The 13,707-nt window shown below is 33.4% G+C and overlaps 2 protein-coding genes across 2 annotated transcripts; both read right to left on the reverse strand.

The window, feature by feature from the left end:
- Positions 1-222: 222 nt before the first annotated feature.
- On the reverse strand, positions 223-5,597 carry LOC143547520 (microtubule-associated protein 70-1-like). Its single transcript, XM_077038923.1, has 11 exons — positions 5,400-5,597; positions 3,735-3,820; positions 3,575-3,640; positions 3,318-3,488; positions 3,067-3,237; positions 2,445-2,600; positions 2,234-2,380; positions 1,804-1,875; positions 1,295-1,711; positions 420-580; positions 223-325 (listed from the first exon to the last, which is right to left on the reverse strand). The coding sequence occupies exons 1-11, from the start codon at positions 5,587-5,589 to the stop codon at positions 277-279; spliced, it is 1,686 nt and encodes a 561-aa protein (XP_076895038.1). The 5' UTR covers positions 5,590-5,597; the 3' UTR covers positions 223-276.
- A 2,978-nt stretch (positions 5,598-8,575) lies between these two features.
- On the reverse strand, positions 8,576-11,875 carry LOC143547521 (uncharacterized). The gene is made up of 4 exons (XM_077038924.1): positions 11,776-11,875; positions 10,478-10,624; positions 9,773-9,844; positions 8,576-8,787 (listed from the first exon to the last, which is right to left on the reverse strand). The coding sequence occupies exons 2-3, from the start codon at positions 10,598-10,600 to the stop codon at positions 9,785-9,787; spliced, it is 183 nt and encodes a 60-aa protein (XP_076895039.1). The 5' UTR covers positions 10,601-10,624; positions 11,776-11,875; the 3' UTR covers positions 8,576-8,787; positions 9,773-9,784.
- Between the last annotated feature and the right edge of the window lie 1,832 nt (positions 11,876-13,707).

A 13,707-nucleotide genomic window follows, 5' to 3' on the forward strand; every position in this document is an offset into this window, starting at 1 on the left:
CTTAATAAGTTACACTTTTATAACTAATTAACTTAATGAAAAATTATAAAGTGGTAAAATAAGGAATCTCAAGCACCTCCTTGTTGGAACTTCAGGACTAGAAATAACAGGCCGTTTGCCTTCACAGTCCATTCCATAACATATATTAGATTTAGCAGTAATAAGTTATTCCACATTATACAATATTACTTCAAAAGCATACAACTAGACACAAATTTGTTTGTCTACAAAAACGAAACGATGAATTAATCTTATGTTCTGCCAATACCTCGGCTGTCACTTTGTTGAACATGCACTTCTTACAGCCGAAGTCATCACACGGGTCCTAAACATTGCAAAAGAATACACATGTTACTTTTTATCTAAACGAGTCAACCAGGTTGTAAACGGAGAGTATATGCATGTATTAAGAATATAACCTTGGAGTACTCGTACTCATACGCCTTGCCATTTGACTGTTTTGTCCTTTACTGACACGGAATGTTGCTAGTTCCTTTTCCATTGCAGTTATTTCTCTCTTTGTTTTCTTGCTCTCCACTTCCATTGCTCTGTTAAGTGTCTCAACATTCCTTGCCAATATCTGCAAATTTCAAATTAGTTGATATTATAATATAAAACAAAATTAGTTAGTAATAACAATCTTTTACTTAATAAGTGAAGAGAACATTATGCATCTCGGTGTTTTCCAACAATAAGTCTATAGCATTTTTTACATTAGGGGTGTTAAACAGGTCGTATTTAATTAATGGGTTGACGGACTGAATCTAAAACAAACGTGAAAAATTTACACCAAAATGAAAATTGCGTTAAAGACACATGGATGCAAACACGACACGTGATTTAAGCTATTACATAGACACATTAAAAAGAAAAGGCTAAACCCAATACGGTTAGCTAAACATGTTCGCGGGTTTGAACCGAACTTGCTCAGAGCATGTTTAGACTATGCCCAACCGTGAAGTATGTGTTAGGTCCATGTCATATCAGAAGTTCAAACCCATGGTTTCTTTATTCTTTTTTCTTACACTTATCACCGAATGTGTAAATGTGAGACTTTTTAAGTATTTTACAGGGATAAATATGGAATCTTGAACTTTTAGAAGTACATAAATGAAATTAACTCTTACTCATATTTCATATTTATAGAGAGTTATGTAATGATGGAGGTATAACTTTGTTTACTATGTTAATCAATAATCATGCAAATGCTATCACCGTCTATTTTACTAATTGCAATTTGCATGCACATATAAAAAAAAACATGTAATGGTGATGATAGAGTTCATTTGCAAACCTCAATTGTGTTCTGTTTTTCTTTGAGATTTTCATCTTTTTGTTGGCAAGCTTTTTGTAAATTCAAAACCTCCTTTTGTAGCATATCATACAACACTCCGGAAACAAGATCTTCGGATTTGAGCCTTGACTCTTCTTTCTCGTCAGCCTGATCATCTCCGTTTGGGAATAATAGCTTATCCGAACCAACTAAGTTGCTACAATCATGCACTTTTGATGAATTGATCCCGTTTTTTAATAAATTTCTTGATGAAAATCTACTAGATGACGATCTTGATAAATTTTCAACTCCACCGAGAGACTGGCGTTGTGAACACGTATTGCTGATAGTTCTTTCTGGTGTAGCATAAGAAACAGTTTTACCAGATGATGATCTAAATCTTTCCTCCAAAACTTTGAGGCGTAATCGGTATTTTTCCTATGAATGTCACGAAAAACAGTTATGAGAGGAAAGTTAAGTTCCAAATGATACTTTTATGTATATAGAAAAAAAGTAACAATAAATTATACTTTTAGCTGTGCTTCTGCTTTCGTGGTTCTTTCTGCAACGGTTAGTTTGTCTTTTAGATGCTGCATTTCTCCCTAAAAATTACCCAAAAATACAAAACATTATATTTATGGCATTGCTATCATCAAGATGATCAATTATGCAACATGGTTAGCAGAGGTGGCAATTTCGACCCATTTACTTAAGCATGGGTTGAGTTTTATCTCAAACGGGTCAACTTTTTAAAGTTAGATAAAAGAGAAAAAAATCATGAGGGCTGAAAATTACATTAAGTCAAAATTTGATAGGTCTTAACGGTGTTTGGATGCATACTAAAAATGGCCTATTTCAAGTTTCAACCTAGACCCGTTCGATGCATTACCCAGCCCGTCCGGCTTGCCCCTACTAACATTTAGTTCCGTTAGCTATTATAAAGAACCCGGGAATGCATGCCTGTAAAACTCTTCTTTCTCCCAGCCATTGTTTTACAGGCATTACTTTACTGTCAGCATCTTTCCAGTCATTTGCAACAACAACAGCAACACGATTTGCAGAAACTTTAGTGCGAGCTAATTCACGGTCCAAAATCTTCTTTTCTTCCTACACATTTTTAAAAATCAGAAACAATTTAAAACACAGTTAGTTTCAGTTAATTCAAACTTACATTAATCTCTTGCATTTTTCGCTCATAATCCCGCACAGTATTAGCAGTGGCCCCACCAGCCAAAACAGCTTCTTCAAGCTCACAAACTGTTTGAGTTAACTTTTCAACCTCAGAAACTTTTTGTCGGTTCATTTTATCCAAAATTCTGTTTTCTTCCTGCATAAGGATTCCAAAATTAAGGTTAAATTACTTTGTTTGCAAATTCTGTTTTCTTCCTGCATAATATCAAAGGAAAAAATTTAAATGAACATGATGAAAATAGTCAAATACTGAAATAGTAATTAGTATGGGTAAATTACTTTTGGTGGTGGCCCGTTGAGGTAACTATAACTTTTTCAACCCGTTTTGGTAATTACGGGTTTTTTAAATGACCCATTTTGATAATTATAGTTGAGACTCTAATTACCAAGTAGGTTGTTCAATAAACTAATAATTACATAAATGGTTCGAAAAAAAAAGTAATAACTACCGAAATGGACCACAGTGAAAACTGAATTATGCTATTTTATGGCATTTACCCAAGACAGCCTAGATCAAAATTCTTAACTTTAGGAGTTGAAGTAATACAGGAGAGATTATAAACCAAATATAGTACATGCTACAGTTTGTAATGTAATTTAACCTGACACATCTCAATTTGTTTCATGAGCTCTTGGTTTTTGTTCTGAAGATCATCAACCATGGAAGCTTTTGCCATGGCTATTTCAACAGCTCTATCAGCTTCTAAAAGAGCAGTTTCCTTAGATTTATTGAGACGATCAAGTGCTTTGTTGTCATCTTGCAGCTTTAAAACCTGATAGAAGCAAAGTGTCATGCACATCCTTTGTGACCAAATTCGTTAATCAACTTTCCTCTTCAAAAATCAAAACGTACCTCCATTTTAAGAACCTTGAGTTCTGCCTCGAGTGGAGCAATAATGGCCTCAATAGGAGGCATGTCATCATCTTTTTGAGCTGCATGAACTCTTCTAAGAGTGGCTTCTGCAGCATATTGTGCAGATAGAGCTTGTTTTTTCTCATCGTTTATCTTCTTAATCTCTAAATTCTATAAAATCAACTTATACTGTAAAAGTTGAAATTATCAAATATATATAAAAAAAAACAAAAAACAAACTTCGAATATTGGGGTACCTTGCTTTCCAAAAGGGATTCAGTTTTCTGAAGCTTTTCATCCACTTTACTTAGCTCATCATTTAACTGTAACATCAAAAACATAATTGTATTAATAACCTTATATAACACATAAAATTCAATAGTAATAATGAGTTGAAAATACAATGAGGTAAACTACCTCTTCCACTGCCTTCTCTTTAAGGTGTTCTTGGTACTTTAATGCCTTGATTTCTGCATATGCATCTCCCAATTCCCTATCTTTATCTGAAAGAATAAAAATTGAAAAGTATTAGCAAAAAAAAAAAGACCGAATCAGGGCATCAAACTTCTAATTTCTACTCAGTTTTTACAAAAAATAGCAACCTGATTCTCAATTTTGACACATAATACTCGGAAACACACAGATCACAAGGAAACTTGTGCAACGAATTGACATTTAAGCGTTTCAGGTATGACTTCATGATTGAAATCTTTACAAACACCATCCGAATCCAAAAAAATAAGATCTAACTTTATGTGTCAAGCATCTTAACGCTTTAACTTCAATTCCAAAGTTCATTAGGTAAATTAGTAAAATCTGTTTCTACAAATACTCATTCTAGAAAAAATATGCATACACAACAAACTTATCGTTAAATTCATAACAAATCCACATCAAACATCGCCTTCTGAAACTATAAGTTGTAACAAATTACACATTGGCACTGCCTACGGGTGTAATCAAGCCTAGTCGCTTGCAAACTACTTGAGATCGGATAAGTAAAAAGCTCAAAAAAACCCAGCCTTATTGATCCCAAGCCTAGCCTGAACCTCAAATAAAGTTGGTTTAGTTGTCGAGCCTTGTTTGGGAAGATCATTTAGGCTCGTTGAGCCTTAACTAGCTCAGTGTACGTTTAAGTTTGTAACTATTTGGAATTCTATGTAGTGCAAATGAGCTCGAACAGTCTGAGCTTAGGCTCGTGAAGGTTTTTCTCAAAATATAGATAAATAATTAAAAATGTATATAAATTAATTAATAACTAATCAACAAGCCGAGTTTGAGCTAAAGCGAGCTGAGCTCGAGCCTAGTCGATCTCAGGCTCGGCTCGGCTCGTTCACACCCCTAGCGCTGCCTTTGCGACTCAAATATTCTGGAGCATTAGATTAAACTCATAGTTTGGCAGCTTAATCTACTAAATTATACTCAAAACCTTACAGAAATTGAAGAATTACGCTCAAATTCAGCGTTAATAACAACCGAACAGAAATTGAAGAACTACGATCAAATTGAACCTAATCTATAAACTCAAAGTTTAACAGCTTAATCTACTAAATTCTACTCCAAAACCTCACAGAAATTAAAAACTCACTGTCAAATGGAACCTTAATAACCTACTTTACAAACTCAAAGTATTAAACCTAACAGAAATTCGAATAATTACGATCAAATTGAGCCTTAATAACCTACTTCACAAACTCAAAGTTATAAACCATAAACCGAACCTAATTGAAGAATCACGATCAAATCGAGCCTTAATAACTCTTTTGTAATTCTATTTATTAATTACACATTACATAATTGAGCTCGAGCCTCGAGCCAAGGTTTGCTCATTTAAGCATTGCAAACAAGCTCAAGCCAAGCTTAGAAATATAAATATATAATAAACGAGCAGAGCTCGAGCTTTAGAAAAATAGTTCAAGCTCTCGTAAGTCAAAACGAGCCGGAACCTAACAGAAATTGAAAAACTATGATCAAATGGACGGTTAATAACCTAATTTACTAACTCCAAAAGTTTAACAGCTTAATCTACTAACAGAAACTGAATAATTACGATCAAATTGAAGGTTAACAAGCTAATTATACCTCGCAATTGGTTTTCGAGGCGGTTGAGTTCGAAACGGACGGGATCTGAGCCATGCAGGTGATTAATAATATCGTCGATCTCGGTAACGGTCCGTGATATTGATTTTTTACGGCCGTAACGGAACGACGGAGACTTTTTTAACGGCGAAGAGTCTGGAATATTGCCGTTAGTTAACGGAACAGTAGCCATTTGATTATAGAATTTGGAGGAATGAAGAGAGGTGGTTGGAGTTATATAGTGGAAGAGGATGACCGTTTGTAGTTTAACTGACAAAGAGGGAGAGTAGGATGAGTGGTTGTTTATCCTTTTATTTTTTTAAAAATTATTATTATTATTATTATTAATTTTTTTTTTTAACTTCCAACAAAAATACATATAAGACCACCAACAAAGAACACGAACAAAGTAAACAACACCCGCACCGCACCAAGCGCAGCCAAAAAACTTATCACATCAAAATTGACACCAATCATCCCAAGAAAGTCCGCGTCTTTTAGAATGTTATAAGTAGATTTGAAATTAACTTTTCGCATGTTCAGATGTGTTTGTGTTATATTTGTTTTAGTTGTTATAATAAAATTGTAGCGCAGATTAATCTTTTTATGGAGTTGATTTAAATTAGGTGAGTGTGGGTGAGGCATGTTGTAACAACTTAACTTAGTTGGTTGATAGTTTGATGCTAATGAAGATTCTATACTAAGGATATGTTGGTTCGTAGTTTTTTATTTTTTTTTAAGATAATTGTCGATGAATTAAAATTTAAAAGACTAAGGTTTAGAATTAATATTTGTCAAAGGATTTATTTTAAAGTGAAGGGGGGTTCCAATTTCATTAATAATTTATAAATCACATTATAAAACCATGTGAGGCTTTTCATTTATTCCAAAATCAATGATTTTATTATTTTAATTATAAATGATTAGGAATTGTGAATCAGTCAACTAAAGGAAAGAATGAAAGGTGGGCCCACCAAATCAACGGGTGTATCAAGGCAACGGTAACACAAGTGGGTGGGCCGTAGAAAGTGCAAAGGCCTGTTTAACCGTTGGAAGTGAGTTAGATAGCCAGCCCACACTAAAAGCGTGGAGGATGTGATGATGGTTACACCCACTTCATATTACCATTCTCACCCTATTTCCTGTGTCTAGTCTACTAACTCCACTAAAAAGTCAATTTTTTTATAAAATATAACTTAATACTTGTAAAATTAATAATGGATATAATCTTCATGCATCACCTTCATCGGTCATGTGTGGTATACGAACCACACATGACTGATGAGTGTAACGAGAGGACACACAAACAGTCTTTTCAGGTCCTATACGGCTCGTATAGCCATATACGAGTCTATACGAGCGGTATATGTCTTCAACAACTCATGTTTTATACGTCCCGTATAGCCCTATACGATCCGTAATAATAATTATGCATTTCGGATTAATTTTTAAAACTTATATTATGTAACTGAGTATTAGGCCTATATAAAGTTTTAATTTATTAGTAGTTAATCTTGAAACGGGTTATAGGGAAAGATGGAAGGGTTAAGTGAAAGAGTTTTAATTTTATGTTTATCGACTTAATAGTTTGAATGTTTAAAATTATCGGTTAGTAGGCTTGTTTAAATTGCATGTTCATCTTTTTAGTTTGAAAGACTAAAAATTAGGAGTTCGAGTTTAGGTTTTGTCTATGTTACACAGGGTTATAAATGTATAATGACGGTCGATGTTTTAGTATGAGAGTCTGCAAGTTTATTTTTGATTAATAAAAGTATCGAATAACAGTTTGTTCAATCTCATAGCCTTCTTCTATTTTTTGTGTGTTTTATTTATCTAGCCAATATGGATTTGAATTTAATCTCTCAACTTGATGTCTATACGATCATAAACATTAAGCAGACCTTTTTTTTTTAAATTAAGATCTAGGTAGTGATTTTATCTATGCATAAAGTAGTGAACACTCTTTTACAAATAACTTATCTATGATATAAGAGAAATGAAATTTGAAATGCCTAGTTACAATCTTTTACAAATAACTTATCTTCAATCATATCACAAACGGACCACAAGTTCCTTACAAAGAAACAACCTACTTTTTGTAACAAATTTAATGTCTAATGGATTAATAGTATTCTCAACTTTTGTATCCCTAGTTAGTGTTTTTTTTTTTTTTGAAAAATACAGGGTCTGTTTTGAAAATAAGGGAGTAACAAGTTAACTAATTCTCTGTTAAGTTCGTTAATCAATCTCATGCGTACTTAAAATCATTATGAATAGGGGTGTAAATGAGCTAAGTTGAGCTTGAGCTCGTTTAGACTTGAGCTCAGCTCGTTTTAGTTTAAGAAGGCTCAAGCTCGGCTGCTTTTAGTTTGAGAAGGCTCAAGCTCGGCTTATTTTAATTTAAGAAGGCATGAGCTCAAACTCGCCTCATTAGAGTTGTATAACTATAACTCGAGCTCGGCTACTAGTTTGTCAAGCTTGCGCTCGGCTCATTTAATTGATTAATTACTTTAATATTTTTTATCTGTTTTACAATTATTTACATATATATTAATAATTACAGTTTTTTTATATAACAATATACTACAAACTATTTGATTATTTTTATCATATGTTTATTAATAATAATAGTTTTATAAATATATTAATAAAAGGTATATACATAAAAAAAAAACTCGTTTAGGATCGCTAGCGGGCTCATATACATATGTGAAGCTCATGCTTAAGCTCATTTATTAAATGAGCATTAATAGAAGCTCGAGCTCAGGCTCAGACTCAAGCTTGTCTAAACTCATCTCAATTCGAGTTTTTAACGAGTCAATCTCATTTAGCTCACGAACGACTCGGCTCAATTACACCCTTAGTTGTAAATGAGGTGATGAAGCTTGAAATTGACCATTTTCTTTCTTTGGATTCTCTCTCAAAATTTTATCATAACATAGGTATTCACATTTGAAGACATGCTATAAACTTATATACCCCCTAGTTATTTTTACATTAGGATAAAATAAATTAGCTGTCTTTATAATAACATAGCTTGCTTAACATATATAACATCATAAAATTAAAAAAATAAAGACCACAGCGTCTCGGTAACATTATTAAGCAAAGTAAAACTATCATAAAAATACCTCCTTATCAACTACAAAACATGTAGAATAATGATTCGGACAATCGGACGTATAGATCCTGACTTCCTTTAACATCTGTACTATCATATGCTAAAACATGTAACAATTGTCTTTTCTCGACTTCCCAGTTTTCGATTAGTAGTTTAGTACAACCAAAAACCCAAAAAGATAGATGTTTCAGCCATCAGAAAATAGTGAGGACCATCACTAACCACCATCATAAGAACAAACAAGTAACCTTTCATGGACTTGTAAGGATCCTATATGCATGAAGCAAAAAACCCATGTGAGCTTGCATTCGCTTTGATACAAACAACAAACAATATCCCACATACACATGATCGGCATATGCTAGTACCAACACTACATTAACATAATTAAAATCTTTTAATTCTTACTTTAAAAACTATCATCTTTTAACAGCCAAATACAGGTGGAAAGTAAGGATGTGATTTATACAACAATAATTAACATGAAATTCACAGGTTCGGGCCAGTTTCCGATCGAACCCATTTAGCTAAACAGCGGGTTCGTGTCCGTGTTGACCCAACAGGTTTGTGCGTTGACCCGTTTAACCCATTTGTTTTAGATGTTTTTTATGTCATTTAATTAAACTGGTAGGGTATTTTATGCTAAAATTAAAAATAGAAAACGACATTTGTATTATTTTGATGTAAAATTGAAAATTTAAAATATTAATAAACAAAAGAACAAAATAATCGAGTTAAATGGCCCGTGTTTGTGTCAACCCGTGAATATCCATGTGTCTGGGTTCATACGTCTTACATGAACTATGGGTGTGTATCAAACTTTCAGGTTCGTATCGGATTGAACCCATCAGCCCGCGAACACGGCCCATTTAATACCCCTAGTAGAAAGAAAACTATACTTATTTGGTAAGATTACTGTTAGTTTCTAAGGTTTGAAAGCAATGACCACCTTTCAAAAGTCAGTCAACTACTTATTTTAATATTAGCAACTTTCGTTTTTATAAACTTTCAACGGGTAAGCAAGAGGCAAAGCTTAAAAAGGAGCAGGTGTTGAAAAAAAGCCATGAATTACGGGATCTCAGAATGTTGTTGCAATTATTTCACATTTCTACCTTTTTGTCCACTTATTGGTTAAAGATTCTAATACTCTGATCTTATTTGCTCTTAATTTTTGTTATATTATAGATTTATAGTTACCAAAATGCATAGATTGGCTATTAACTATATAAGACGGAAAATAACCATAGAATCTAACCTCTTTATTAGTTCATCCTGATGTTGAACCCTTTGCTAGAGTCGCTTCGCGTTCTTGACGCCTACGTTCTCTCTGTAACTTATATAATATTAGTATCAAATATTGACTTTAATATAAACATGTGAAACAAAGATTACAATCTATAGATAATAAGTAAATTCATTTTTGGGTTAATCACAACAAAACACAACTAACTTTTACCTTTTTGTCACTGTATGCAAGAAAAAGTCTTCTAATTTTCTCCATTGTATGTAACATACTTTACATTTTACCATTATATGTAAATAACCTTCTATAGCAGGTAAAATGACGGAAAGTTTTTTGACAGTATGCCACTTCATCTTTTAACTGCTATAGGACCATTTGTAAGCTATACAAGATTACTCGCATATAATGGTAAAGAAAATGAGTGCATACTAAGAAAAAAAACTGATTTTTGCATACAAACAATGACAAAAGTTGAGACTATGTTACGTTTTGGGTTGATAAATCCTTGCTTTTTCAGATGAAAAAGGTAATACAATTTGCAGTTAACGGCTCGGTTTTCAAAATTTTCAGTTTGTTCAGTATTTGGTTTAATCGGTTTAGAACCGAGTATTGGACAACTGTACCAACTGATCAAGGTCAGTTATTTAATAATTTGAACGACATTTCAGAGAGTAGCTGTACGATAATGAAAGGAAGCAAAGATAAACTAAACCATACCCTTCGTTCCCAATAAGGGAGAAAGCAGACAAAATCATAAACGGGAGAAATTGTTGACACTAAAACAACATTTAATCCGGTAAATAGCAAAAGTGCTGCCATTGGGCGCGTTTTATGTGGCATTTTCCTCTATCTTGAAGCTAATTCCTGCAAGAAACATTTACAATACTAAATTTTGGTCAAGTAATGGACTGATTGTGCACTTGTATCACATACGCGTTTAACAATGAAAAAGAAACAAACATAAATACATAAAAATGATGTTTATATATATGAGTCATAGTCATACTTATACAATTTTCAGCTCTATTTAACTGTTCCAAATAAAACTAATAACAAAGTCAGAAATAGCACCAATCAAATGCATTCACACGGATGTATAGACATATAACGCGCATAAAACTAAAACTAATGAAAATTAGGGCTTCTATTGAAAAGCATCCTTATCAAAACTTCATCTCTATTTGACTGCCAAAATTGACTCTGAATCGATTCTGAGCGTGAAACCGAAGCTCTAACTAGCTAAGCTAACACTAGAACAATGTACATAATCAAATAACTTAGATAACTTCACGAATTATAATAATAACATTGAAAACAAAGAAGATATTTACACACTTCAAGTTACAGTATAGAAGATCATGGTTTTTTAATTAGGTCTCAAAAGATACAAAACAAAATACAACAAAAACAGCTAATGATATCACGATCAGAATAGCATTGTGTATAGAAGTGTGAACAAGCCGAGCTGCTCGAGCTCGAAACAACCGGAGCTTTTTTGAGCTCAAGCCTTGCATGGGAAGCTCATTTAGTCTCATTGAGTCTTAACGAGCCTAGAATTACCTCTGCCGGACTTCTATGTATTAATTTCAAACTGCACAGTAGCCGAGCTTTGGCGAGCTCAAGCCGAGCTTAGCCTTTTTTAAAGTTTTTATCAAATTATAAAAAAATAACTAAAAGCGTATATGAAATAACTAATTAATAATAAACGAGCCAACCCTACGCTTGTATGGGAAGCTCGTTTTGGCATCGAGTCTTAACAAGCCTTGCGTATTTTTAAGTTTTACCTCTTTTGGACTTCTATGTAGTAATTTCACACTGCACAGTATCCGAGCTTTGGCTCGTTTAAGGTACTACACGAGCTCTAGCCAAGCTTAGCTTCGTTAAAGGTTTATATCTAATTATATAAAAATAATTAAAAACGTATAATGAACCATATATGCAATTGAAAGCCAAATAAATCATTAATATAAGTCAGATTTAGGGTTTGAATAAATTAGGTTTCGTAAGTTGATTACCAGATGCCAGAAACGGAAACCTGTCAGACAATTGAGAGAAATGAAGCACGGCGGTTGGTGGTCACCGGTCGGAGAAGTGGCCGGAAGTAGCGGTTAGCCACCGTCGGAATTTGAGCAACGGCGTCGTAAGACTATACTCCAACTTTGGGCTTATGCAACTTTCACAAGCCCAGCCCAAATAGAGGTGCAAATTATAACCGGAAACCAGTAAAGACGTAACCGGTTCGTTTTCAAAGGTTTCAGACCGGTTATGAGTTTTTAAGCTAGAAACCGGTAAACCGAACATAGGTTGATAGGGTGTGTTAATGAGGTTAATTTCAACACGTTATGATTAATTTTAAAAGAATAGTATTGGTAACCGATTAATAATAGAACCGGCTACATAGATTAGTAGGTTTTCACTCAAAAACCGGTTAGAAACTGAAATGGTTACTGAGATTAACGGGTTTTGACCGTTTGACCAGAAACCGACGTGGTTAATAATCGATAGCCAATAAACCGTTTTAGGGATGAGATCGGTATCGAAAGTACCATATCGAGTTTCAAGAAAACTGGGTATCATATATTGTACTGGATCGATCGATACAGTATTGGTTCCTTATGGTACCGGTATGGTATATTGGTATGGGTGCCGGTATCGGTACTTGGTATCAGATGTTTATCTCTATATGGTATTAGCACCCAATTGGCTAATTGATACCCAATTTTAGTAAAACTGGGTATTGAATACCGTACTGAATATTGGTTCGGTGCCGGTACCGGTAGTCCGTACCAAATGCCTATCCCTAAACGGGTTAACCAGTATTTACACCTCTAAGCCCATAGATTTGAAATCAATAATAAATTATTGATTTTGAATAATTGCAAATGGACAGATTGTGATCGTCATTAAAGGGTAAAGCCTCACTTCATGGTTTCGTTCCTGTTTCGTCTAAAGTGGCAAGGGTTACATTATACGCATTTGTATTTTATTCAATGAAAAAGAGAAAGAGTTAATATTTTTTATTTCAAAAAGTTTCTTATAAAAAGTGTTGTTTGCGTTTATGTTTTACAACGTTGTTTGAACATGTGTTTTAAAAGTAGTTATACAATACTATGTATCATAAAACCAAAGAAAATAAAACTATAAAATATTTTGTATCATAAAACCAAAGGAAATAAAACTATAAATATTTTAAAAAGTTGTTGACTTTTGTCGTTTCATGAAATTTATCTAAGGATTTAACAGTTAACACTATGATATATGTTAAAAAAACAGTGAAACGTATAAGTAGTTCGGTTTGTGTTCTATTATTTGAAAGCTTCCAAATTGCATCCAAAATTGAGCAAGAGGGACGAGAAATCAATTGTCACACCCCGACCAATGAAGGCGGAAACATCGAGGCGCGACATGATTGCTCATTGCACAATGACACTATAAAGTTACAATATTTAAACAACTCATTTAAATCCATATCATCATAAATAACACAACAATTGTTCATACAAAATGCCAAATAGATAGATAAACAAATAACTTGTTCTTTTATTTTCTAATATCCTAAAGCCAAGATAATAAGTTTTCTTCAAGTAATCCAATCAAGCTAACATCAAACCTGTAACATTGCATAAAAATAGAGTTTGTCAATAGAAGGTTGGTGAGCAATTTTCATAGTTTTGGATAATAAGTATATAGTATAAAATCCACAACTAGTATATGAAAACAATAAATAATAGCAACAATTTAGATAATAAAACCGTCAATAAGAATACATTGACGACAATAATGAAATCGTCAATAAAAATACATTGACGACACCTTTCTATATGGGGATACCATATATACTCGGAATTAACGTATGATCATACTTTGATGAGGCTACCCGCCTTAGCATTCAAGAGGCTACCCGCCTTAGCATTCAAGAATTTGCACATAATCATGTAAAGCATATA

This window comes from Bidens hawaiensis, unplaced genomic scaffold, assembly GCF_021521415.1.
Source record: "Bidens hawaiensis isolate Kalapana, Puna unplaced genomic scaffold, B.hawaiensis_p1.1 tig00014729_1, whole genome shotgun sequence".
Classification (NCBI taxonomy): Eukaryota; Viridiplantae; Streptophyta; class Magnoliopsida; order Asterales; family Asteraceae; genus Bidens; species Bidens hawaiensis.

What these genes read in the sequence shown, in the direction of transcription:
- LOC143547521 (XM_077038924.1), bottom strand. Translation starts at nt 10,600, where the DNA reads ATGCCACATAAAACGCGCCCAATGGCAGCACTTTTGCTATTTACCGGA. An exon ending in TCCCTTATTGGGAACGAAGG is followed by an intron (nt 9,845 to 10,477) that starts GTATGGTTTAGT and finishes TATAAGTTACAG; the next exon opens with AGAGAACGTAGGCGTCAAGA.
- LOC143547520 (XM_077038923.1), bottom strand. Translation starts at nt 5,589, where the DNA reads ATGGCTACTGTTCCGTTAACTAACGGCAATATTCCAGACTCTTCGCCG. An exon ending in AAGAGAAGGCAGTGGAAGAG is followed by an intron (nt 3,641 to 3,734) that starts GTAGTTTACCTC and finishes TTGATGTTACAG; the next exon opens with TTAAATGATGAGCTAAGTAA. An exon ending in GAGAAAGAAGAGTTTTACAG is followed by an intron (nt 1,876 to 2,233) that starts GCATGCATTCCC and finishes GGTAATTTTTAG; the next exon opens with GGAGAAATGCAGCATCTAAA.